This window comes from Micromesistius poutassou (assembly GCF_964030765.1).
Source record: "Micromesistius poutassou genome assembly, chromosome: 6".
NCBI lineage: Eukaryota > Metazoa > Chordata > Actinopteri > Gadiformes > Gadidae > Micromesistius > Micromesistius poutassou.
The window spans coordinates 1,886,467-1,914,171 of NC_140276.1; the positions used below are offsets into that span (position 1 = coordinate 1,886,467).

General features: G+C 46.6%; 1 protein-coding gene across 9 annotated transcripts in view; it reads right to left on the minus strand.

The window, feature by feature from the left end:
- Nucleotides 1-18,422: 18,422 nt before the first annotated feature.
- LOC311345371 (protocadherin gamma-A11-like) overlaps nt 18,423-27,705 on the minus strand; it is a 196,440-nt gene continuing 187,157 nt past the window's right edge. For 3 of the 9 annotated variants that reach the window (XM_084469749.1, XM_084469753.1, XM_084469746.1), the window contains exons 2-5: nt 27,452-27,510; nt 25,958-26,011; nt 23,550-23,647; nt 20,188-21,471 (exon numbers count right to left, since the gene is read on the minus strand). In XM_084469749.1, coding sequence (XP_084325875.1) covers nt 21,107-21,471; nt 23,550-23,647; nt 25,958-26,011; nt 27,452-27,510 — 576 coding nt within the window. In that variant the 3' untranslated portion in view covers nt 20,188-21,106. Of the gene's footprint in view, nt 21,475-23,549; nt 23,648-25,957; nt 26,012-27,451; nt 27,511-27,705 lie in introns of all 9 variants that reach the window. The other 6 variants (XM_084469750.1, XM_084469752.1, XM_084469748.1 and 3 more) reach the window with 4 other exon arrangements.

The following is a 27,705-nucleotide window of genomic DNA, read 5'->3' on the forward strand; positions in this document are numbered from 1 at the left end:
ATGGGAACCATATAGTCTCTTGTGAGTCAACCAATCAGACGGGTCGAACCACCCTACGTGTCGTCATTGGAGCGTCAACCCTGCGCTCCAATACCCATACTACCATACTATTTAGCATGCCAAAATATTTAGTATGTCTCAATACATAATATGGAAAATTCAGAATGCCAAAAATACCAGGATGTTCGCATTTCTCAGTAAGTAATCCAGCGTGCTTTTTCGCTTTTCTGCCCCACATCCTCTGCGCAACAGAAGATGCGTCACATCGACTATGAGCCCGCGATGTCGATGGGTGGCACTACAGCTGTTCTAATCAGTGAAATCACCACCTGTAGTATCTCCCAATTGCTATGCATAGGTGTGCAAAGAAGACAACCGGAGAATTCAACGTTCACAGATGAAATTCCACACCCAACTATTGGCGGCAGTAATGTGTCAATGCAACTTAGGAGAAGAAGCGGACCTGTGGAGGTCTTGGCGTTATATTAGCTTTGCTTGAAACTTTTACTGTTAATGGCTGAACGTTACCAGAGCCTGACATTCTCGGACGTTATGCTAGGCGGGAGAGAAGAATTCATCCAACTTGAAGACAATTCTTGGTGAGTCACAAGTCTTTGTGTTGGTTGTCATTAATATATGAAAGAGTTTTTAGCTGCTGCTCTGTGCTGTGCTGTAGGCTTACTTAGTATGTGTGGGTGTCCTAAACTGAATCCTGACGGGCCAGGGCCCGGTTTCCTGAAACCTTTCGGTGACGGAATGACGGAGCCTTTTCGGAGCCTTTTCGGAGCCTTTCGGCTCCGTCAATCGTAACCTCTACTTTAAGTTCTACCTTAACATGTTTCCCGAAACGTTATTTGCTACGAATCTCTTTCGTAAGTCGTTCGTTGGTAAGGTTGGTCTGAAGCGCTCATAGAACCTTCTTAGCTCTACCGATGGTTCAGCTCCTGACGACCGTCTCCGCCACTGTAGGTCTACAGTAACCTTTAGAAATCCTAGTTGCGCATGGAACTGCCACATTGGCAGTGTTGTGTTTCACCAATGTACAGTACAGTACATATACGGTACAGCAGGCGAGGTCAGCTCGACTCGTTTCTAATAATTTCTAAATTCCCAACTTCAAAAAATTATTGTATTTATTTTACAATTCAAAAATGAACAAAACTGTCTCCTAAAATAAATTAAGGAAATGATACTGGGAAATGAATAAACCATTATAAGCAACGAGTGAACTTAATAAGCGATCGAAAGACTTGTTTCAACAACCACATCTTTCCCTTGACGGTGCACAAAGCCTGCACACAGACAGGTAGCAAAAAGCAAAGCAGTCTCAGAATAAACAATATTAGGCCTATATAATAACCTAAATAAACTATTCAAAATTTAGCTTTCATTTCAAAATGTCTATTTTCATAAATAATAAGTCAGACACCTTTTGTAAACAGAAAATCAATATCCTCATTTGAACGGCTGCGACAGATGTAGCCTAATTAAGGATGTGATTGCCTCCTCTGCTGTTTCTATATACATTTTTTAAATCAGTGTACTGAGTGTAGGCTATCCTATGTTCGCCCATGGTTAAATAAATGTTTAGGTCTACTTGAAGGATTTCGAGCAATGTTTTATTCGCAAAGACTGCAATATGCAATATGACTGCGCATGAAATGGAAAATCGATCTCTGAGCACATTCTTTCTGGACAGCGCACAGAAACATTTCCTCGACCTGCGTCGAAGAAAACAAGTCCAGTAACAACGTGACTTCATTTCGACATGAAAACATAATCTTAGAGGAATGGTGAAAACTTACTTTAGAGTGGTGTAACCGAATAACCACTCCCAGTCTAATATACGCCGGGTCACAACCTGACTTTATTTCCACCATTTGCTGACATGAAAACATAGGCCTAGGGAAATGGTGTTTCCGAGGAAAGTTTGTTTGACAGTGGTGTAACTGAATACACTTTATATCGCTGTTTAAATTAACAACGATGTCACTCTGTAACATTAATGTGAACGGTAATGTCTACACATGAATTGTGTTATTGAAAAGTGTTATTATATTATATTATTATTCCAAATGCAATATGCTATCATGTATATGGCCAATACGGGTGATAAAATGTTTTATTCCAGTATTTACTCGAGTTCCATTTAGGAACTATTTTTCCTTGCGCACCAACACTAATCCCTCCAACGCATGGGCAGGTGATATAATTTTGCCGTCAAATTCGGCAGCATGCAAGAGTTGCAGGTGAGTTTCGAAAAAGACACTGCAATTTAAAATGCAACTGTATTTTTAAAGACATTACCCTTTTATTATTTGCATGCTAAACTGTTGAATTTGAGGCTACATGGCGTATTCTCATGGATAGCGGGTTTTCGTATTTGTAACGTTACATACGAACTGGGAGCGGGAAGCTAGCAGGCTAACATTAGCTGTGTGTTCTTGAAAATAAAACACGGGCATAGTCGGGTGGCAAAGCCCTTTCCCCGTGCATTAGTCCTGTGAACTGTTGGTCAATTTTAGGACCCATTCTTCTCATTATTCATAGCGAGAGGGGTGATAGCTTCCGATGTTGCTAGCTAAATGGACTTGATGTAGCCACCAGGTAGCCCTTGAGGCTGGGGCGCTGGATGATGAGACTGTCTTCGTCCACTGAACGAAACACTTGTGTATTTTGGCGAGTCAAACTTCTCACTCTCCCCCAACCTTGTACTGGTGTTTTCTTTCCAGCTGCTGTGAAGAGATGGAATTCCAAGGCCACAGATACAGAAATCGAAGCAGCCATGAGTTTACACCTGAAACATGCACCTGCAAGGACTGGGGGGATGGGATTTTGGTCCCAATAAGTTTTCATTTTGTTGTTTAAAGAAGATGTAGGCCTACTTTACTATAAATAAAATGTTTTGGATAGTGCACTTTATACCCTGAAATCTGTCTTTTGTTGAATATTAATAGGACATGTATTAATGCTTGATTGATAGGGTTAGTATGCATAACTAAACAAAATATTATAGATGTATCTGTCTAGCTCAATATTGATATCCTTTTGATATGAACCAAATGATCTAGGTGTTTAGCATTTGAGCCACATATTTTACAGTGGGTGAAATTCAATAATAAATACTTAATTAAATGACACTTTATCAGAGGTGTGTCTATTTGGTTACAAGTTCTCCTCAAAATCACCATTCCCTTAAGATTATGTTCTCATGTCGGCAAAGGGTAAAAATAAAGTCACATTGTGACTCGATGTCTATTGGACTTGTTGACGACGTAGTTTGAGGAAATATTTGCTGGAATTAAGAAGTACAGTCTAATGGTAAATATGTTTATAACATTGAGAAATATTATCTACACGCAGCACGAGTTTGCTTGTTATAGGTTTGGTGGGTGTGTCAATGGTCAACTCTATGGTGGCAGTGGAAGCTATAGGCTACTGAAAAACTCAAATTGGGGCAAACTACAAGGTAACTGAAATGTAGCTTAATTGTATGTTCATAATTAAGTGGGTATTTAGTGACTTGGCTTAAAAGTAAATTTCATGTAGGTTGAAGTAATGTCGTCTGTACAATGTTGAAACGACGTGGATTGATGTCGTCTATGAGCCGTCGAAAAAACTTACATATCAGCCCCACAACTAGACGTCCTATCGACCTCCATAACCAACATCTATTAGACCTCTGATCGACGTCAAAATGTTTGCTGGGATAAGAAGACTAAGACCGTTCGGGAACCACGCCTATAGAGGTAAACATGTAGTAGCGCGGGAGTGGACGTTATCGATAGTGTATTGTACCTATTTGGAAACTGTTATATACAGTAGGCCTACATGGTTGTTAAAATACCAATTTTTTGTTCTGAATTCGCTGTGCTAAGTGTGTGTGTGTGTACGCGTGATGTATTGCATGCAATGAGTTTTATGCATTGTGTCCTTTTATGCACAGTATAAATGAGTGAAAATCATTAAGAACTTAACTGGTGCATTATTTTTTATTAGAGCGTTTGAAAAAGGTATGACTGTCAAAATGTATTTCACCATACTGAATAAATTATTTGTGTACTTGGCCCCTGTATGTAACGTGTGGCCCCTTTAATGGCCCCTGTTCAGAAAAATCCTAGAACCGCCACTGCTACCAGTACAATACATACAGGTTTGTTGCTAAAAATGGTATAAATATTTATACAAAATGAAAGATAATAAAGGCATGATGTACTGTATCTAGTGCATTTATTTAAAGTACTATTTGCCAAGGATATTTGACATAAAAACCAACCGTTGTTTCCCTCCTAAATGATCAGGGGACTGTCGCCCCCTGTTCTCAGCATGGTGCGCCCCATTAAAGGCCCACTTGTATGACCCTGTGCATATGCATGCCCACAAAACTCCTATTAACTAAGCCTACTTACTTCTCAAAGCAGTCATTTGCATTTTGAACGACCCCCCCCCCCCCCCCCCCCATCGCATACAGAGTTACGCCTCTCCGCACAAATGTGTGTGTGTGTTTACATGTTTATGTAGTTCTCTATGAATGGCGGTCACCTCATGGTGAGTTTGTCTGTCGTGCCTGAGCAGCCCTAGAAATGGAAAAGATGGTACTGATTGACCTAAAAACCAGAAAAAAAGGAAATGAGTAAGAGGGGGTTTTACAGCATTCTGGAGAAGGAGAAAGTACAAAGAACCTGAAGACAAAGTTCCACAGAGAACTAAAAAGAAGGAGGGGTGATTGAAACCAATGGGAGAAGTGAAGGATGCATAAAAAAAAGAGCCTAGGGGAGAGTGTGGGAGCGAGAGAGAGTTGAGAGACTGTGGCTGGGTTGGCTGTGATGAAGTGATTAGCTCACAGACAAAAGAGGAGTGGTGTGGATTAAAGGCTGGGTTTTTGTCCTTCCTGGGAGTGCTGTGGGTCCCAGCCCCCCCCCCCCTCCCCATTCTGTATGTGTGTGTAGTTATAATTTCTACTGTGTAATGTTTTGGTGTGTGTATTTGTAATTGGCTACTGTGTAAATGTTTGCCAAGGCCCCATTCATTCTCAAGTATCCCCATGCCTTTATGTCAATATATACTGTTGCTCAGCTATTTACAAAACATCTATTCTCAACTGCTTGTTTGTTTCCAGTAAATGTAAAGGTGTGTAAAAAAAAAAAAGAGTAAATTTACATTTCAGGGACCAGCGTAGGCCTACATATTCGTTGAATTATCTCAACGTCTCATAATATATTAACATTTAAATAATAGGATGATGAAACTCACTAAGTCTCTAATGGTAGTTTTTCAGAAACAATTGAGTTCTCCAGATTGGCCGCTGAGATAAGTCCTAAACGACTTTAGGCTGTGTTTTGTCTATAATCATGAAGCTGAAAATGAAACAGACGCGTGGTTTAATACGTCAGGCTGGTGTGTTCTCAGTTGTGTGTTATGACCTTTCCTTTGTCATTTAGTGAGTGAGCCTATTTATGGTCAGACTAGATCGGCTTTAGCCTACCGTGCGGGTGCTATGCGATTCATTGAACTGTAGTGAAACTGACCAAGCGTTGCCGTCTGCTGCTTAAATTAGCTTTTTAATAGCTCCGATTCACCCCTCCCTCGCCCGGTATGAAACGGCTAGATGTGTGTGCGTGTGCGGTTTTAGGAAGCACGTCGGACTGCCGGCGGAAAGCAACAGGGAGATCGAGGGCATAATAATTGGCCACGGCGCTGCCAGACGACACAATGACACGGCCGTCGATGCGTTAGCAAGTTACCCGGAGCCGTCGACCAATGGCGTAGTAGAAGGCTGTTTGTCAGAGCAGCCGATTGGCTGGCCAGGGGAGGCTGTCGGTCTCCAGGTAGCAAACTCTTAAAGGAGAGAAACGGGGGGAGGAGGAGAGGGATGGGGGGGAGATGTGACCTCATCTGGGGAGGAAATAAAGGGGAAACAAAGCAATTTAATAAAAAGACGATTATATTTTCTACGCCTCCATTTACATCTCAGCGTTTTGCTCAACCATTCAACACGTAGGCCTGACTGTTGCATGCTGTCCACCGTGTTTGTTATTCTATTGACAATGACACCAAAAGGAAGCGTGTGCATGTTAGATTAATTAAGGTCTTCCTTTCAATAGGGTAGTGTATGTGTTGAACAAACGTGACCCACAGCTTTAGACAAGCGTGTCTACTGAATGAATTAGTGAATAACCTATTCAGTTTTTGGGGTTTTGTTTACATGTGTTCAGCTTATGTCCACCGCTACAGCACGTGGCGCCTGCTGAACAAAAGAAATTAGGATTAGTGGCAGACAGCTGGGAGCGCTCCCTGGATGACCTGCTTGAATTTTTCATGTGCATCTTAGTCATTCCTGAATGTGTGTTAATTTGGATTTGTATCATTATTTTTTCTGTGTGTGTGTGTGTTCCTGTTTTCCTATGTGTGAGTGTATGTGGGTTCCTCTGTGTCTGTGTTCTCCTGTGTGTTGGTGTTTTCCTGTGTGTGTGTCTCTGTGTCTGATCCTGTTCCTCTATGTCTGTATTTTCGTGTGTGTGTGCGTGTCTTAACCTTGCCTGTCCACTTCCATGTTATGACTGACTCGTCCTATCTCAATATTAGGTCCCCTTTATGCGATTACTCGGCTGCTTGTAAAACACCCTTCAATTAGCATCCAATTAGCAAGGGCAGTCCGGTGGCAACCGATTGGCTGCGCTTTCACATCTCTGAGTGACATCTCCATCATCGCCGTCATGTCCACATGTTCACCCCACGGCACGGAGCAGTGTGTGTGCACTGTAAAAAACGGACTGTGAAATTCACAGTAACTCACTGGCAGCAATTGACAAGTAACTCACTGTAAAAACAAATCACAGTATGATGACGTAACGGTATGATAAAACACAGTAATATACAAGGACTGTATTTTTGGTTACAGCAGTGTTTTAACTGTAAAATAAAACAGTAATTTTTCAGGCTTCAAGAATAACTAAATGGACAAACAATACATTGTTTAACCATTTATTGTTAATTGAAGAATGGTAAAAATTTCTCTAGTTGTAAAGGCACTGTTACGTCATTACTTTTCATAAGAGCAACAAAAAGATGTGTCGCAGCACACAATGTTCAAAATGGCCGACCTAAACTAGTCAATTTAGTGGAATGTCCGGAGATGTTCGCCAAATGTGATAACCGCAATGCTAACGCTAATGGCATTAGCATTGCCAATACCATTTGTGCCATTGATCTGTAAATATTACGTGTTGCTATTCACGATGATATCAAATGCGTATATTCTAAATACTATTCAGAAAATAATACAGACAAAAACGTTACGTATCTAGATGCTCCACAGCAAATTAACAGAGAGAGAATGGCTACAGTAGTATAATGCTACTGTGAATCTCTACAGTAGTATACTGGTACTGTGAATAACTAACAGTAGTGAAGTTATTACTGCGACTGTATACTGTAGTGTGTTTATTACTGTGATTTATACAGTATGTGGGTAAGGACCAAGTTCCTTTAGGTCGGGTCGGAGTCCCGACGTGGTAAGGACCAAGTTCCTTTAGGTCGGGTTTGAGTCCCGACGTGGTAAGGACCAAGTTCCTTTAGGTCGGGTTTGAGTCCCGACGTGGTAAGGACCAAGTTCCTTTAGGTCGGGTCGGAGTCCCGACGTGGGTATCGTGGAGACTTTTAACTTTGCCTTTATTTTCTATCTATTTTACTTTTTTTAACTTATCTATTATTTTCTTTTATTGCATGACAATGTTTATATGTGAAGCACTTTGTGTCTGCCTTGTGTATGAAAAGTGCTATATGAATAAAGTTGCCTTGCCTTTGCAGTTGATTACTGTGTTTCTAACCTACTATACTGCAAAACTGTGGATTCCACAGCCATTTTTAGTGTGTGTGTGTGTGTGTAGTGATAGCAACATAGCCATTTAGCTGAAGCAGCTGTAACTGGGATTTAAGAAGTGGTGGTGGGGGCTGGCTGGCTGGCGCTAGGGTTGGGTGGCTGGTGCTAGGGGTGTGGAGGGGGTGGGGGACTGCTAGGGGTGGGGTTTGGCAGGGGGCTGGAAGGGACCAGAGAAGAGGTTGGTCGGCTGCAGGCTGAATGGAGGGTCGATGCCCACAGAATATCAATAAGGACCAGGGGTCTCAAATCCCAGGGCTATAACTCTCCGTGTCTATTTCTCTCGCTCCTTGGCCTGTCTCTGTCTCTCTCTCTGTAGTAGATCTCTCATGCATGGTAAACCCTGAGCTGAAACTAGGGGCACTAGGTATTGGTGTGCTTCATTTCTGTCGGCTACGGCCTTTTTTCATTCTGTACTACATTGCTCTTGGGTGGAAACCCCGGCTGTGGTATTTCCACTCTGTCTCCTGATTATCATGCTCCGTCTCTCACTAAATGCTGAGACAATATTCTTTCTTTTTCTTCCTCTTGATCGTTTGTATAACTAGAAAGGAGGGATAATGTGGGATACCCAGATCCAATAAAATAACTCCCACTGCATTCTGTGTTCAATACAACACTAGGTGCAAGCAGTGTAGTCTTTTAACTTCATACCATATATTTCATTGAATCACACCTGCTGATCCAGAACACCTTCATGTATTTTATTATAGTGAGGTACTCTTCATAGTAAATCACTAGTACTGACTAGAACAATGGAGGCCCAGCAGGCCTGGGCCTGGGATTCTGGGGGTTTATGATTTTTATATTATATATATTATTATATTATATATATTATTATATATTGTTCATGCCTTATGGTTTGGAGGGGACTTTACAGGGATTTAATTTACACTGATGAGACCCCTGAGGCAATCATGTCTGTCTGGACGGTCACAAGGGTGTGTGTGTGTGTGTATGTGTGTGTGTCCCATACATGTCTATACGGTTCAGTCGAATGTGTGTCAGGGAGATTGGGCCCAGCCCTTCTGCCCCCTATCTGTCCATACACATTAATGTAGGTGTGCCTTCGGTCGATTGACCTCCATCATCTGAGACTGCACCCTTGACATGCATGGATGCATGTCACAGACGTGTATGTACGTGTGTGTGTGTGTGTGTGTGTGGAACCCAATACATTTCATTGCACTGTGGTCGGAAATGCATATGTGACCTATATACTGTGTCTGTGTGGGGGTGTGTGTACGGTAAATTAGACGGCGTGAGTTTTCAATGTGATTGCATCCAAAGTGACATATGGAGGTTAAACCTAGACGTTGATCGTAAGATCCGCAGACCATTCATAGCATCCAAAAGGTTCAGGTATTAACAATGAAAACCAGGAGTGGCGTGGATTGGCTTTGGTGAATGGATCGAGGAGCTGGCTAAGGGCACCAGGGTGGAATCAAAGACAAAACACTTTTGTTTAAGTGCATGTTGTTCATCAGCACATTTAAGGGATCCAAGTGTTCGAGAACGTTGATCAATTAGCATGCATACCCCCAGTCTCTCTCTCACACACACACACACACACACACACACACACACACACACACACACACACACACACACACACACACACACACACACATACACACCCCTTCCTTCATCTTAAAGAGACATGGGTATTCAAGGCACATTAATATTGAGGTGGGAGCTGTCGCCTCAGGGCTCAGACTTCAAGCAGGGAGTTCAGTGAGAACTGGAGGTGCAGAGATGTGGGGCTCTGGAGAAGCACGAGGACACACACACACACACACACACACACTCTATACACATACTCTACCTTCCCTTTGCCAAGTTTAAAAATACTAAGCCCCACATCTCTTAAAGGGGATGACATCATTCCTATGGCCCAGTAACCATGGTTACGCATGCCTCCCCACTGCTCAAAAGTCATCACCCAGCCTCCCCTATTTTCTCACTGTTTTGTCATCCCGTCTCTCTCTTTCTCACCCCTCTCTCTTTGTTCTCCACATCTGCACCGCTTGCCTCTCTTTTATCTCTCTTTTATCTGTCCATTGTCTGCTTCCAGTCTGCCATTTTCTTCCTAACCTCCATTTCCTGTGTCTCACACTGAAGCAGGAGATGGCGTCGGGGTGACCGATCCACCGCCCTGGTTCACAGAGAGAGGGGAGAGAGACCGAGAGAGAGGGAGAGAGACTTAGACTTAGACAGACCCATAGTGGCGACAGCAGAATGTGTAAAGAGTGCATCCTCTGCCAGCCAGAGGGCCAGAGAGATGCCAGCTGCTCACTACTGACCTTTCAGAGGCCGAACCGGCCCTAGAGAGGAGAGGAGAGGAGACGAGGGGGGATGGGGGGGTTAGGAGGGAGCCAAGGAGACGAGGGGGGCTTAAAGGGAGAAGAGGAGTGGAGATGAAGGAAATTAAAGGGGTAGACGGCGTTAGAGGCTAGGAGAGGAGATAATAGGAGAACTAATTAGACAAGGGGAGATGAGGAGAGACAAACAAAAGAACAATGGAACTGGCAGGAGACCAAAACAAGAACCGGGGGGCGAGTAAAGGGAGCATGTGACACTAGACCTGAGACAAAGCCCCCTCTCCAAGTAGCCGTAACGTGATGGACTACATGTTGACAGCGGAGGAAATGAAAAAGGGGAGGTCAGCATTGGCCATGGTGCCAGACCATTGACACCATGACATGAATGAATGGGCTGCAGTTATGGCTGTACATTAAATGAGGAAAACCAAAGCCAAGCTAAAATAAGAGCTGAAAATGAGAGAGGGGTCGAGTGTCGTGTTTAAAGCCCCTCCCTTGGGTGATTTGCATTTACAAACACCAATAGAATATAAATAAAAGCCATATAATTTGTTCAAAGCCTCTTCCTTCTTGACATGCATGTTTACCAGGGACAGTGGTCCACAGGGGAATACGGGGGGAAGCCATGTGTGTGTATTGGACAGGGGGGAGAATGTATTGGAAGCTATTGTCAAGCCTGCATTAAAGTAAGCAGCTTACGGTCTCTGCTGTTCTGTTCAGCAGCTTTTTTCTACATGCTTCTGTGTGGGTTGACAGGGGGGGCCTGTGGACGAGACTTGACCCTGTCTGTCCAAGCCGTACCGCCTGCTCTGATGTTTCTGTGCGAGCGCATTCATCTCGTTCGCCTGCACCGCCGTCTTGGCTGGATCTGTGGGGTCCCCGTCTTCAGCAGCGTCCTCCTCTGTGATCCCGCTGCTTTCCTTTGTCTGCTCGTTCAGGCTCATTCACATGGATAATCTGTTGTCTCCTCCTCTCTCTCTCTCTCTCTCTCTCTCTCTCTCTCTCTCTCTCCCTCCCCTCCTGTTCATTTTCTCGTCTCCCGTCCCTCCCACCCACCCTCTCTCCGAGTGATCTACTGTGGGTGACGTCGCTCCCCTCTCTCTCGCTCGCTGTCCTCGTGTCTGTCTGTCAAGTCTATCCAGCTGCACGCACGCACACACGCACGCACGCACGCACACACACACACTAGCATACCGACCACCCCATCTCTCCCCCTGCCGACCAGCCGAGGAGAAAATGGATGGTGGAGGTTGCCATGGAAACTGTGAGCCTATTTGTGCTCTGCGCTGTGTGGCGGAAAAAACGCACGACATCATGTGCTGTTCTGTGTGGTGCAGAATCAGCTGCATGAATATTTCAGATTCATGGACAGGGATGAGACCAGTGAGCGAACACACACACACACACACACACACACACACACACACACACACACACACACACACACACACACACACACACACACACACACACACACACACACACACACACACACACACACACACACACACACACACACACACACACACACACACACTCTCTCTCTCACTCACTCATGCTCACACATAAAATCACCTCCACAAACACCCTCTTACATTCAGTGGGGTTTCTTTCCCCGTCTGTGCTACGGCGCTTCTCGGGGCGAACAAGAGAAGAGAGGGGAGATTCAGGAAGGCGGCCAATCTCCATTTTAACTGGCACAAAGAGAGAGAGACCACGTGTTTAATCTGGGTTAGTGAGACGTGGTTAGAGGACGCCAGCAAAGAGACCAGAATAGCGCCTTTAAAAAAATACATAGGATGGAAATATAACATATAAAAGGATTTGGAGGCAGTGAATGCGTGAAACAACCAACCACAGAGTTTAGAGAGCGAGAGATGCTGTTCTTAGAACAGTAAATGAGGGCAGAACAAATTTGGCTTCATCCCGTTAAATTACACGCAACACACCCAAATATTTATTTGAACGCAATCTGAATCTTGTGGACCAGACCGCTGCACCGTACAGCAGAATCTTAACTCTGTTGGCTCAGTCAGAACATGTTCCACTTCCTCGGACCGGCTGCTTTCCCCTTACATCTATGCATGTTCTGTCTTAATGTGGCCTCTTAAAATACGTCCAACATAGGAAAGAGGCCGCGGTGGTGTAAAACACACTCATGTGGGTTTTGGAGGGTTGCTTTTAGTGGCCTGCTAGTTCAATTCCCTAGCACAGGAATGTTTCTTCCCCCCCTGATGATCTCCACATCTGTAGCCGAGCACGGCGTTCCTGGTATTCCAACATGCGGCAGTCACAAAGGAAATGACTCCCATTCCACCCGGTTGGACTTCCTGTGTGCGGAGGCCCCTCCCACACCCTCTCCACTCTCACCATTCTTTAAATGGCTTTCTGTGTGTGTGTGTGTGTGTGTGTGGTATTTTTCTTGGTGTAAATGGCAAAAAAAAATGTACAGAGACAGACGGACGTAGAGAAAGAGAGAGAGAAAGAGCGATACAGACCAAAATGTACATGTAACAGATAAGCAATAAGAAAGACAGACAGACCTTGCATTATCCCCACTACAGAAAAAAAAAACGACAGAATTCCCAAGATGTCAGTGTGTGGATGCTGCAATCTCTGCATTCCGACCTCTGATTCGGCGGGCCAGGGGGGGCGTGTCGGGTCAAGGGAAAGGGGGGCGAGGAGAGCTGGGACGAGGTCAGCGTAGTATGGGAAGGTCCGGTGGGGGGGGGGTGGGCGGTGGGTGGTGGGGGGGGGGGTGGTTGTCGGGGTGTATAGTCCCAGGAAGGCTCTGCGCTGCCGGTCGACCTCCCTGAAATATCCCCCACGGCAGCTGCAGTGTTTCAGCCACCACACACCTGTCGCCCTGCGTGGGGGGGGGGGGGGGGGGCACATGCCAGCGTGACCGTGGAGCGGCCGTAGGTAGCATGACCCCGGGTGAGGGGGGGGGGAAGAGCGCTTAGTCTGCACTTAGTCTCTATGGTGGTAGTGCTATGTTCCAGACTCTCAAATAGTCAAATACAGTTCGTACATATGACTATTGGTGGTGTGTAGCAGCTCTCACACACACACACACACAGATGTGGTTGTGTGTATGTGTGGGGTGTGGCAGTGATTAAATGTTGAAGGGAAGCAGGTCAGAGTCTATGAAGCGGATTCTGTGAAGCGGACATTAACTCACTGCCTCACGTAATCCTAGTCCTTGTTTTCCTTTTCCCTCTCTCTGCTCTGCTCCTTCTTTCCTTCTCTCTGTGCTCCTTTCCTTTCCTCCTTTCTCCTACCTGTCAACCACGCTCTCTTCTTCGGGTCTTTGCTGCTTGGAATGGCACTGTTGTGTTTCCATGACGACGGCAGCGGTGAGGGAAACGGATTGGAAAGTGTGTGTGTGTGTGTGTGTGTGTGGTGTGTGTGTGTGTGTGTGTGTGTGTGTGTGTGTGTGTGTGTGTGTGTGTGTGTGTGTGTGTGTGTGTGTGTGTGTGTGTGTGTGTGTGAGAGAGCGCGAGCAGAAAAGGAGGAGGGGTGTATGTGGAGAGCATGGTTTGTAAAAAGAGATATAGGGGATTACGTGTGGGATGGAGAGTTTAGGTGTGTGTGTGTGTGTGTGTGTGTGTGGTGGGGGTTGGGGATGCCCTAAAAGCAAACGGAAGCCTTTGAGCCCTGGAAGCGCCCCATGTGTTGAGAGGAAGGAAGCCAAGCTATTGTTCTCTCCAACGACACGTTTATGAACATAAAGCAACAATATATAGTCCTAATGTATCAATATAAAGTCAGATGATGATGCAAATCATAATGTCTCACATCCGGTCAATGAATCAGAATAATGACTCATATTTTTACCACCAGCCCACTTTTTTTTGTTTTTACACATCCTGGACTGGAGAGGAGTGATGTGGAAAAAGATGATGCTCTCTCTCTCACCGAGTGAGAGAGAGAGAAAGAGAGAGCGGAACCCTGTCTGATTTACATCCTCCCACCTGACGAGAGAGAGAGAGAGAGAGAGAGAGAGAGAGAGAGAGAGAGAGAGAGAGAGAGAGAGAGAGAGAGAGAGAGAGAGAGAGAGAGAGAGAGAGAGAGAGAGAGAGAGAGAGAGAGAGAGAGAGAGAGAGAGAGGTGCTTCATACAGTGGGAGGACAAAAGGAGGGGGGCTGGAGAATGTGAGCTGGATAACAGTGAACCAGAGAGAGAGAGAGAGAGAGAGAGAGAGAGAGAGAGAGAGATGGTCTTTTGAGATGGAAAGAAAAGAAGAGTGTTGATCGTTCAAAGAGAGCTTTGTGTGTCTGGTCCCCATACTGCTGCTGGGGTCCATCTCGCTGTTCTGGCAGACAGAGCCGGCAGAAGGGGTACCGCGTGTGTGTGTTAAAACGCCACTGTGACCCTCCTCCATGGCCACTTTACTGCTGCTCCTCGGTCACCTATTTTTCCCGCTGTAACGGAAACAAAGCCACACTGCTGTCCCCTCCCATGGCTGAAATTACAACTCATTATTTTAACCATGACTATGGTTTGTGTGTGTGTGTGTGTGTGTGTGTGTGTGTGTGCGCCTCAGATATATATAAGTCAGTCAAAACGAGAACAAGATGTTAAGTGTGTGTTCCACCCGAGCTATTTTGAAAATCAGCCATGTGGTGAGGGAAGCTCTGACAAAGAAGAGGTCTGCAAGCACCACTTGATGTGTGAGGTTAGCGCCGGGCTGTGCCCAAGTGTCTGTGTGTCAGTGTGTGTTTGTGTGTGTGTGTGTGTGCGTGTCTATTTGCAATTTCCTGTGTTGCAAAAAAATCTTCCATTGTATTGTTTTGGCATTCATAAGGAAGATCCAGCAGCCGGTATCTATAAAGTTAGAATATGAAATAAAGGAAAAATAATCACATATAGCAGCGCTCCTAGTCCATCTTTAATTGTACTGAAGAGAGGAAAATCCTGATTTCCGTCTCATGCATTAACTGGTAATGCCAAGATGTGAGAGTAATAAGTGAGTGGTAGTCACCAGTTAACTGTGATCCATTCTGAATCTGTTTACCAACAGCACCACAGCTGCACGCCACACGATCCAGAACTGATCCATATAAAGACTGAAGTCTAATCCAGTCTTTATCCTCTGTTTGAGTGTGTCTGCACCACTGAGCTCTGCTGGCCAACGTGGTGACCCATATCACACTGGCCTGCTCTGTCCTCACACTGCAACAGCTGCCACAGCTGTGTGTGTGTGTGTGTGTGTGTGTGTGTGTGTGTGTGTGTGTGTGTGTGTGTGTGTGTGTGTGTGTGTGTGTGTGTGTGTGTGTGTGTGTGTGTGTGTGTGTGTGTGTGTGTGTGTGTGTGTGTGTGTGAGAGATGGGGGATAAATGAAGACAGGAAGTGGGAATGGGGACTGCGTTGTGTTATGTGTGGTGGGGGTTATTGTGTGTGTGTGTGTGTGTGGTGGAGCTATTTGAGTGTGTGTGGGGGGTGGTGGCTTCGGGGGCGGAAGGCGGGAGGAGGCGCGGAAACCCCAGTTCCTGTCCCGCCAAATGCAGCTGTTACATCACATCCTGTCCCCTCTCCACGTGCCCGCTGTGGGCCTCCTTCCTGAAACCAGAGCCCTGTTTTCCTCCTCCCAAGCCCCTCTGCAGATGGTCCTCCTCTCCGCCTCTCCTGGCTCTCACTCCATCACTGTTTGTGAGCAGAAGTCTCTCAGAAGCAACTTTATTTATTTGTGTGGGGGGGGGGGGGGGGAGACAGACACTCAGGATGTAAGGATGCTTGTGATTCAGAATGTCTGACTAAACCGTGTTACTGCACAAACACAGAGTCCATTGTCAAGGTCCAATCTCTCTAGTGTCACACACACACACACACACACACACACACACACACACACACACACACACACACACACACACACACACAGTCACACACACAGAAAAGAAGGATAAGAGGACAGTGATGTATGAGAGAGTTTCCCAATGGAGGGAACAGGGCACAGGATTTGTGTGTGTACAATGAGTCACAATGTGCCTAATTAAATAAGATGAGTGTGTGGACTGGGGGGTGTGTGTGTCCTCTGATAAGAGGGGCTCTGATGGAACAATCCCCCTATTCTGCTGGATGTCCTTCTGGCCCCCCCCGACCCCAGGACGGACGTGGTTGCGTCACATGACGGTCATGAGAACACCGGCCCTGATGAGTAACGAGACTTTGAATATGCTATAATCTGATACTAGGTTTAACCGGATGTGATGTTCATATGATTATCCAAATTACAAGTTAGTGCTTATTCCACTATTCCACTAAATTAGTGAATGGCCCTCTCTCTTTCTCTCTGCATGGACTGCATCCGGCCCCAGTGCTCATAGACTGGACTCACTCACCTGTTTTTCCATCTGTGGGAAATCCTCTGCTGCAGCATGTTTCCTGCTCATGGTCCTCTGTGCGGTGGCAGGTTTAACTAATGGCTACACGTGTGTGCGTGTGCGTGCGTGTGTGTGTGTGCGTGCGTGCGTGCGTGCGTGTGTTGAGCCCAGCTCTTCATCTCAGTCTGTGGGCCTGGAGCTGGGGGCTAATAACGTCGGCCACAGAGACGTTTAATAAAGGGAAGGTTCTGGGCGCTGAGCAGGGGACGAACGCAATTGATTGGGGCAGAGGGTTTCCATGGCAACCACACTCTGCTGGGAGAAAACAAAAGGGGGCAAGACGTCAGCCATTTTGGGCTCATGAATCCACGCTGTTCCATGTCTTTCAATGTGCGTGTGGCTGATATGAGTACATTATTGAATGAATTGTGAGGGCTGTGAGAGCTTTGAAAACAATGAATTAAAACCTGTTCAATACACATGTAAGATGCTTGGTCATATATAACTGTCTTTCATGTTTTATCCTCTCTCTGTCTCTGTCTCTCTCTCTCTCTGTCTGTCTCTACGTCTGTTTGTCATTGTCATTTTTTTTATGCCATTTACACCAAGAAACAAACCCCATCCATACATAGTACCTGCACTGCATCTCACCGAGCAGTGTGACCTACACCCCCCTGTCCCCCCCCCCCCCCCCCCCCCCCACCACCCCGTCCTCTGCGTCACCAGTGAGCCAAGGCAGGTACCCTTTGTTTTGCTTGGTGACGTTCCCTTGGCTATTAATAGAGTTGTTGTGCAAGCCACAGGAATCTGGACATGTAGCCCGCCACGCATCCACGAGCCTCCCTCCCCACTGATCTGCCGTCCCACAAGAGGAGCCTATATCAATAACATGGAGAGCAAACAGTAGGGGAGCCAGCATGACTATAACTAGACTGCAGCCTAGACATCTTTAGGACCATGCCCTGTGGGAAATTAATGGGAACTTATTATGTTGTTTGTTGTTTGCTCTGTGAGTTGTCACTGAACCCAACCACAGACACAAAAGAGCCTGCATGCGCATAATCTAATTTACGTGACTCTTATTTAGCCTTCATGGATAGGCCAATCAGGTCGAGTTGCCGGGCAGATTCCTGCCCCCGACATAAACTCCCCTGACTGCCTGATCGCTAGGGACAGGTTGGCTCGGTTGGTTAAGGTCAACCTCATCAATATGGAGAGATCTGGAGAGAATTTAATTGTATTTAGCCAAGACAATCATTTTTGTTATCATGAATACATTTGAAAAAATATACAATGATTTAAAGTGCATGGGCTTAATTTCTAAGCTGATATTATTTTACGGCTGTGAGGTAACATAATCCAGGAGTCTTTCTGTCGGGCACTTCAATCCCATAGTAATGGGCAGCAATGATCAACAGCCTCCTATAACGTGTCATAATATGGTCAATATGATATATGTGACCACAACCAATGATCCCTAAAGGTTGGTTACTCGAGACTCAAGGAATATCCAACATCTGTCCTCTCCTCTTGTCAAACGGTCCCATAGGACACATGAAACAGAACTAGGATGGAGCAAAGCATTCTGGGATAGAATGCCTCAAGGCCGCTATATGTAGGTCACACATAGTAAAAGCCTCTTGTCAGGCCTAGGTTGCATATGGTTTCAACCTCTGCAAGCCTTGACTCTACCTATTACCTAATGAGCTATCTCTGTGCTCGCATTCATGTTGCTGTGGATAATAATGCATCTCAGATTGTGAATTGTAAGTCACAAATTCATATATGTTTTGTGTCTTAACAACAATAGCATACAAATGAACACCCAAGCACAGTTCAACATAAAATGAAGAATAAAGAAAAAAGGAGTTCCAGAGGCGTAACATAGCTTTTAAAATGAATCTTTTATTTGAAATGTCAGTGTTCAAGAGAAAATAAAACAGCAATATAAATATTAGCATCAAAATAAGAGAATAACACAGGGGTATAGCGTGGGGGCTAAGCATTTATAAGAAAGATAATACAGCAGGATAGAGTAGGATTAATTCCGCAGCGGACAGACATACACATATAATATTTATAGTTGTTTGTTCATATGGACAGAAAGAGGCATTCTTTCACAAATGCACAAGATAAAATCACAGCAAAAGAACATAAGAGGTTACAGAAGGATAGAAACATTTCCAATATATTTTTTTGTGGTTTCTTTTCTTTACAGGGTGATAAAATAGATAATAGAGAGAAAATGAACACAAAAATATGCGCAACACATATCAAGAGTTAACTAGTCTACGCGTGTCACTTTGTATACTTATCATCTAAAGTTATCGTCATTTTAATTCATTTATTTACACTGAAGAGTTAGTTGGCTTCCATGGTGCTTAGTTACTACATTGCAACACAAACTGTTTAAGAACATCTCAGATTTTTATTCTTTTTTTATCATTTTTTTTTTACTGTGGTTTTCAATCTTTTTTTTTTTTTACTGTGAAAAAAAAAATGCAACACATTCCAGTAGTAAGCCACGTCTTGTGGATGGGGGGACTCTTATTTTGAAAACGCTGGACGTGGTCCCTACTATACAACTGGCTCATACCATCGACAGGACGTGTGTTTATTTACAGAGGGGAAGAGCCTCCACAGAACCAGAGGGTTGGACTAAGTGGTAGAGCGCCTGAGGTTGGCATTACAATGTGGATGTAAGGGGCGGATGTCAAAGGAGGGCTGAACCACCCCTCGCTGCTTGATCCTCAAGTGGTTTAGCCTCCTCTCCAACATGGGCCGATGTGCTTGGCTCCATGTGGTTCAGCGCATTTAAAGGAAGCCAAGTGCGAGGTCAGGGGCTGAACCGGGGGTGCCTCTGTACATTCAGCACGCGAGAAACCAGGTTTGAGTCTCACCCCCCTAGTCTCACCCTAATCCTTGCTACCCCAGACCGTCCACCCCTCACAGCGCAACCCTCTCCACGACACCCTCATCTAGTCATGCAGCGGCGCCCAGCCGTGGTTTCTTGGTGGACAATATGGCGAGAGGGAACGACTTCGTGTCTTCTGGTATAAACGACGACCTCTACGCTATGAAGCTTATCTTTTTAAAAAGAAAACGAAGGAAAGTTGTCTCGCGTCAGGAGATACTACCAGCACTTTAGGGTGGCGGAGGAGTCGTGTGGGTGTGGGTGTGGGGGGGAGAGGGGTACTCAGTAGAGGCCCTAGCAGCCTGCAAGAGTTCTAGAAACTCCTAAGCACAAACATCGTTTTTTTTTTTTTTTCTTCATTTGAACACGTCTACATGTTGTTTATCCCCTAAAGACTGAAGTGATTACTACCCCTATGTCATCTCATCGTTTATCATACTAACAGTGCGTTTCTTATCGTTTGGCTCTAAGAGTGTTGACGCCACAAGAGGCGGGGGGGAGGGGGGGTGGGGGGAGGTTGGCCTACAGGCGGGTCTGGAAGGTTGAGGGACGGAGGGTTTGTGTGTTAGCGTAGGCTAATGCTAGTGTAGCCTCGGGTAGCTCTGAGGAACGACCCAACGTCCTGCCAACAGAGCCCTCTGACGGAACCTTCCTCAGGGACGCATGCTCAGATAGTCATAGAAATCGCCTGAGATCAAAGTCTCATTTTTTTTTCACTATGCTTACAAAAGTGTGTCCCCCCCCCCCCCCCCCCCCCCCCTGTATTTAATCTCAAGTAAATGCTACGTGTGCATCGTGTTGACCTTTTGGACGGAGGGACATAAGACTAAAGACGTCCTCCTTGCTTTTGCGATGCATAGTTTTGCAACCATTTAAAATACACGTGGTTTGAACCTAGAAATAGCATGCAGCAGAGCGATTAATACCTGTTTAAACAATAGCAAGTATAGGAGTTGCGTGTTTGTGATTTTTTGTCCCCCTCAATCCTACATAGTTGAGCCTACGTAGGAATAACCGAGTGGCAATCTAGCGTACTTTACAATAGATGGCTGTTTTCCATCTAGGGAAAGAGTGGAACAAATCCTACTTGAAAACACACCACAAATCTTCATCTCTGAATACACCACTGGGTACAGCCCGGACGGCCCCGTGACGGCTCCTCACAGCCGGCCTGTTCGTAGGAAGGGAACACCAAGCTCTTTTGAATTGGACATCAAATACAGCAACCTATCACACCCACAACCCCCTCCCCCCCCCTTCCCCCCCCCACAAAAGAATCGACTTGTTTACCATCAATGATTACACGAGCAATACGAGGAGAAAGCGTTGCCAAAGGGACACCGTTCTCCGACAAGTAAATATATACGACAGCCTTCAAGCACATTCAACTTCCTCAAGGCTCTTCCAGAGACACTTTACAAAGAACCCACTCAACGGTGTCCGGGTGATTTGTAAATCGGTTGGTGGGTGAGATGGTGAGGGTGAGGGTGGGGGGGGGGGGGTAGCAGAGCAATTACCAGCCCCGGTTTGGTAGGGGAGTAGGGGTGGGTTCGATTTTTTTTCTTTTTCTTCATTTTTTTCATTATCTATCATCAGTGGTCAAGGAGGCTGGGGACTCCCATCTCCTCCTCCAGCCGCCTCCTTCCCTCGCCCTCCGTCCATCTTCCTACTTCTTCTCCTTCTTGGTGGACTTCTTCTTGGAGGCGGGGGTCTGGGCTGCCTTGGGGGGCTCCACCTGGGCGGAGGCCTGGGGCGGGGGCAGGGCCTGCTGCGGGGCCTGCTGGGCAGCTGCCTGCTGCTGCTGCTGCTGCTGCTGCTGCTGTTGCTGCTGCTGTTGCTGCTGCTGCTGTTGTTGTTGCTGCTGCTGCTGCTGCATCAGCTGCTGCTGGGGGTTGGAGGTCAGGGTGGCGGTGCTGCCCGGGATGTAGACGTTCTGCCGGTAGTCGGGTACGTGCTGCAGGGTGAACTGGGGGCTGTAGCGTGTGCTCAGGCCCATGGTGCCGGGTCCCAGGGTGCCAGTGGCCTCACTCACTTCTGGGGAGAACAGGGGCAGAGCGGGGGTTGGGTTGGGGGGGGGGTTGGTAAAGGGTCGGGGGCGGGGGGGTAATAGAGAGGGAGGAGACAAAGAGAGAAAGGGAGGTGGGGTGGGGAGGGGTACTTGTTAAGCGGCATGGCGTTGGAACGTGTTACGCAGTATTTGGAAAAATTGCACAGACAGAAGAGAGGAAACGTGAAGAGTATGTAGGAGGGAGACGGGACCTGACTGCGTCCTAGGCACTAATGCTGAACACAAGGACAGAGGGCTGGGAGGAAGTGGATCTGGGGCAGTCGCTCACTGGAGAACAAGGCTTCTGCACGCTGAATGGATGGTTATGTAACCCTCATTTCACTCCACTGAGTCAAAGTCAGAGACCCTTCTTGAGGAAGGACTGTGTGTGTGTGTGTGTGTGTGTGTGTGTGTGTGTGTGTGTGTGTGTGTGTGTGTGTGTGTGTGTGTGTGTGTGTGTGTGTGTGTGTGTGTGTGTGTGTGTGTGTGTGTGTGTGTGTGTGTGTGTGTGTGCGCGCGCGCACATGTATGTTTATCTCTTAGAATTGCCCTGACTGAGTGGATGACGCAATACCCCCCCGCCCCCCGCCCCCCCTCCACTCTCTTTCCACTGCCCCTGCATTGCAGAAGATGACACACGTACCCTCCCCCTCTAGGTGCTCTCAAAGGACACACACGCACACGCGATCGATAGCCATCAAGGTGTGATTCAGTACTGCACTAAACTGTTGAGGGAGGTGAGCGTTGCTGATCCTCTTTTTACAGCTCCTCCAGAACGTGAAGACCGATCCAGAATAAACCTTCAGTGGCGGAATGACCTTCAGTGTGCAGCGTGTCTTGTCTCTGTTCCCGGGCCGTACTACGTGTCCCTGTTATTCAGCTGTATTCTGAGATACAGGTTATCTCTCAGCCAAAATGGGCCATCTCCCTCTCCTTCTCCCTCTCTCTCTCTCTCTGTCTCTCCCGTCTCTCTGCGTTAACTCGGATGGAAAATTCAACATCCCTTCTGCCGCAGTATCCAAGATGGGGGATGGTGCGTGTGTGTGTGTGTGTGTGCGTTCACTCCAGTAGGGAGGGGACTAGTGTGTTGTGTCAATGGTTAGGACAACAATAGAAACAATGAATTGAGCTGGTGTGGCGAAATATCTTCACACTAACCATGTCGTTTACTAGCAAGAGCTACGTTCTCAAGGCTACAATCTTTTTGTCTTTTATTCTTTGTCAAAATGACCATACACCCTCGATAGCAACAGCTGGGGAATGAGTCACTGTGTGCGCCTGCATCTGGGTGTGCGTGCAAGCGTGTTCAAGGTTTGAAGGAACCATAAAGCTCTTCACTTGAATGAAGAAATCGTGTCTCACTACATGTCCTGTAGCTCATCATGAAACATTAGAGCTGTTGACAGTGGAAACACGCATGCTGTTATTGAGCTAAACAGTGGACGGTAATATCTACGTACATGAGGGGCATACTGGCCGTAGTGATGCCTGTCTGAATATTGTCTGCAGCTTTTTCTCTCTACTTATTGCAATCCTGAACAGCCACGATCCCATTCTAAAATCTATCTGTGTGTGTGTGTGTGTGTGTGTGTGTGTGTGTGTGTGTGTGTGTGTGTGTGTGTGTGTGTGTGTGTGTGTGTGTGTGTGTGTGTGTGTGTGTGTGTGTGTGTGTGTGTGTGTGTGTCAATGGGGCTGTAGATTACAGCACAATGAGCCATGGAAACATCAATGTGGACAGAGGGGACCTTCATCCATCCATGAGTCTGGCATGATGCCCTCCAGCTACAGAGGAAACCTAGCCTGACCCCCGACCCTGTCCACTTCTCCTCTGCCATCCACGTCTGTTGTGTCCGGCCGACTTCCTCATGACAAGGCGTTGGTTCTATTGTGGAGAGCCATGGGATTATATAGACCTTAAGGAGATCTGTCTGAAACGGCGGATGGGGCCTCATTCATAATCAAGGACACAGAGAGAGGAGAAAAACAACAGAGGGGGATGGTGACATGGAATGAGAGGGGGGAGGGAGGGAGGGAGGGGGCGTGGAGGAGGTGGTGGACTCACCGTTGGCGGCCGCCATCAGGGCCTGGAGCTGCTCAGCCTCGGTGGGAGGCTGAGGCCAGGGGCCGGTTCCCATGGCAACCTCAGGTCCTCCAGTTGCCCTGTAGCCAAAGGAAGAAAAACGTCAACAACCCAGCAGCCATTGCTCCAGAGAGCCCCGTCTTTGTTTGAGTGTGTTTGGTTGACGGTTGGTGTAGAACGATGTAAAGCGGTGAATGATGAAGGCAAACAGCCCCCCGGGGGAAATGCAACATGGCCAACAATGATAATGTACATACACAAAACAAAACCACCTGGGTGTGTAAACTTGTGTACGCATACAGACGTTCTATACGCACGCACGCATGAGCGCACACACGCACATCAACACACTACTATTGACTGTAGCATTACTGGAGACGATGCAGTATTATCAGTACATATGTAGTACTGATGTATCAAAATAAATGTTTAGCTAATGGTACAGCTTTTAAACGCAACAGCTGCCCCTAGACGTGCGCACCACACACACACACACACACACACACACACACACACACACACACACACACACACACACACACACATATGCGCACACACGCTACACGTAACGTATGACTGAATGGAGAAAACATTTCCATCTGGGGGGAAAAAAACCTTCAAAGCCTTGTTTATGTAAACCTGGGAATTTGCATGTGAAGAGAACAAAGGAAAAGCAGACCTGCAAACTATTACCATCACCTAGTTATAATCAGGCCCGTACCTTTTAGACTAAAACCCACTCACACAATAACGTCTGGTGGTGTCCATGGCAATAAGTAATAAAGCCAACTTCCTTTCAAATGTAGGGTCATTTTGATAACCGGAAATTATGTCCCCATGCCATTGCTAGAAAATTGGCAGAACAGTATTGTATAAACAAGGCAACTGTAATTTACGGTTTCAAAGTCTTCTAATTAAAATCAGGAAAGTCAGAACCACTAAACTATTGCTCCTAAATGTCAGTTCCTTGTGTGCGCCCAGACTCATGTATTCATGTGCATTAGTTTAAAAGGTACTGCAGCAGCCCCAGGCCCTTGTGGGTAAGGAGTTCTGGTCCAGTGCAGAGGTTCAGAGAGGGGGAAACTAAGGGGTTAATGGAGGGGGTTAAATGGGCACTGAGGTCTCCCATCCTGCTTCCTGACTTATACAACCTGCTGCTGAAACAACACAGAGGGAATTCCATGCGCATGTCAAGAACCAATCCTTTGGCATATTATTTTTCTAACAGAAAATGTCCCTCACCAGAGAAACCCCTAGGGAGATAATTTCTGCGCCAATGCTGGTTTCCAAGACTCTCTGCCAACATGTCTGAAGTGTTTTTCTTCTTTCCGCTAAAGTGAAAGGGCAAGATGCTTGCCGAGCAGCCAATTAGAGACAGACAGGGCAGGAGCGCGGCCAATGTAGCCAGGGAAGACATTTTGTGTTTGTTTCACAGCCTCAGAGATAACGGTGAATGCTTGGTTTATTCCTAATTGCCGTCTCTTGCCGTGCGCTTATCACATCCTGTGGTCTCGTTAGAAGCTTCCTCTGGTCAGCATTTTCACATGTGTAAACATGTGAGCTGTGGTCAGATTGGACGAGCAGCCAGCCGTATCCTGGTTCATGTGGAGAAATGTGAACACTAGCTCTCTAATCTGTGAGGAACTGCTCTGTAACGTGACACCATCAATACCGCTCAACACCTGATATGCTTACGTGCTGTGTGTGTATTATTTCTGTAGGAAAACAGAATACAGTTTTGAATAGCTTCCATTGATTTGTTTACAGTTGAATTAATCATACATCAAACGGCCATACACACTGTCGTCCGCCTGAAAGAATATCCTCCGGTCGATAAATCACACAGAACAAAAAGTCACACAGTGGTACAGCCCGGTCAACAGCAGTGTCACTTGAGGCACAGATGCAGTACAAAGGCGACACCATATGGAAAGGCATTCCTCAGAAACACGGTCAAGACCAGATAGACAAAAGCTCAGACTAAAGGCTGAATGTAGGGACGCACAGATAAAAACGACAACAGACCAGGACACAGAAACAGAAAACCAAATAAATGATCAGTTACAGTCCTCCCCCCACGCCACAGCGAGCATTGTGGCCTATAAGCGACATTGAGGAACAAGGACCCGGTCAAAGGGGGGGCTATAAACCACAGCTATAACATAATAATGTCCAAGCACAACACAGCACTGCACTGCAGTTCTACCCCCAAACACCATCGTGGCCACCCTCTGCCCATACCAACTTAAACTCTTTAGACCGATGCGATTCTTATTCATTATTTTCTGCCATGAGGAAAGCCACGGCTCCGCAGAGACTCGCATCTGAATATCGATCAGTCGGTATGGGCAGAGAGAGACCACAGTAAGCAATTGCTACGTTTCGTATACCTTGTGCCATCCTTCGTTGTCCATCGTATGTGTGTGGCGTATGGCATTTGAGGACTAAGGAGAAACACAACAGGTTATGAAGACTCACAATCAAATCCTTGGGCCCCCGCTTGAAGCCAGACTCTAGCCAGTAGGAAAATACATTGGTTTTAAACTCGAGGTGGGGGGGGGGGGGGGGGGGGGGGAATATGTTGGGTCTGTCACATCCATCTCAACATTCCAGAGACGGGAAGCTAGCTCTCTCTTCCCATTTGGATTACGAGCGATGTGTATATTTCAGTCCCATGTAGTAAGTTCAAAAATGGCAGCTGCTCATGTTTTTGTTCCACAGCTATTATTTAATGGTGTGTCATTGAGTGTGTGTGTGTGTGTGTGTGTGTGTGTGTGCGTGCGTGTGCGTGCATTCCCCGGGATTGGTGGGGAATGCACGCCCCCTTCTCATGCTCCCAGTAAGGGAGCGTTCTGTAGAGAAGACTTGACTCATGGAATGTGTTGTGCAATGTCTGTTGTGGTAACTGTTTGTGCCGTGCACAGCCCTGGCACACGCGCGTTAAAAGAGGCCAGTGGGCCGGCAGAGCCGCGCATTTAAGCCCACACACACACACACACACACACACACACACACACACACACACACACACACACACACACAGTCTGAAGTAGGCCTGTGTGGTTAGCCGTCTGTCGGCATGCACTGTCATGTTAAAACTATACATTTTTCAAGCAATCAGTCAGTATTGAATCAGTCAGTGTGTCCCTGTGCCCGGATGGAGGAAAATGAAGGGGGGGGGGGGAGAAGGGGAAGAAGAGGAGAGCGCGAGAGCGTCTCCCATCCCCCATTGCTCTGTTCCCTTCCCTCATCAGCAGTCCTGAGTGATGGCCCACAGGCTCAGAGCGCAGGCTGGGAGAGAGAAGGGAGCAGGGAAAGAGGAGGAGGAGGAGGGGGGGCAGGGCTGTGTGCTGGTGGCAAGCACTGCGGCAGCCATTTTGTAAAATAGCATCCTGCAGAACAGGACGGAATGGAACCACTGCTCTGATGTTTTATTATCATAGCATGGTCCAACGGAATTTATATTAAGTTTAAATAAATGGCTTTTATTTTAAATATATGTATGTCTATATCCACAGACCATATATTTCCAGATTCTGATTATTGTGGTGGCTGTAGGGGGGTTTAATTGCGGGGGAAGGGATGATGTAATCTGGTCTGTATTCACTGCTGGCTCCTCAGGCTGGGAGAGTGGTGTGCTTGTTTGAGTGTAGCTCTCCACCACTACCCCCACCACCACCACCACCACCACCCTCCCCAGCGTTCAGCATGTTCCCATCTCTTTTCTCTTCCCCCCTCATTCTCCATCTCCATCAAGGCTGCTTGCACAGAAGGCATGTCCTTCAGGGTTAGGGTTAGTATTGTGTGAGTCTCATGTGTGAGTGCTGTGCGGGTGTACGTGCGAGCATGTCTTTCAATGTTTGTATGTGTGTGAGCGTACTCACCCGCTAGGTCCAGGTCTCGGACCCTGAGTGAAGCGCCAGTCATTGTTGGGAGGCTTTTGCTGTGGAGAGAACAGAACAATTTATGAATGGATTTATACAAACAAGAGGAGGGCGGCCCGGCAGAAAACGTGCCATTCGTCTGAGATATAACCGTGCCGTACCCGTGTGTGTGTGCGTGTGTGTGTCTAGGTGGATAACAGTGAGGCTGAACAAACAGGGAACGACTCGAATTGCGGTGAACAACAAAGCTTTGG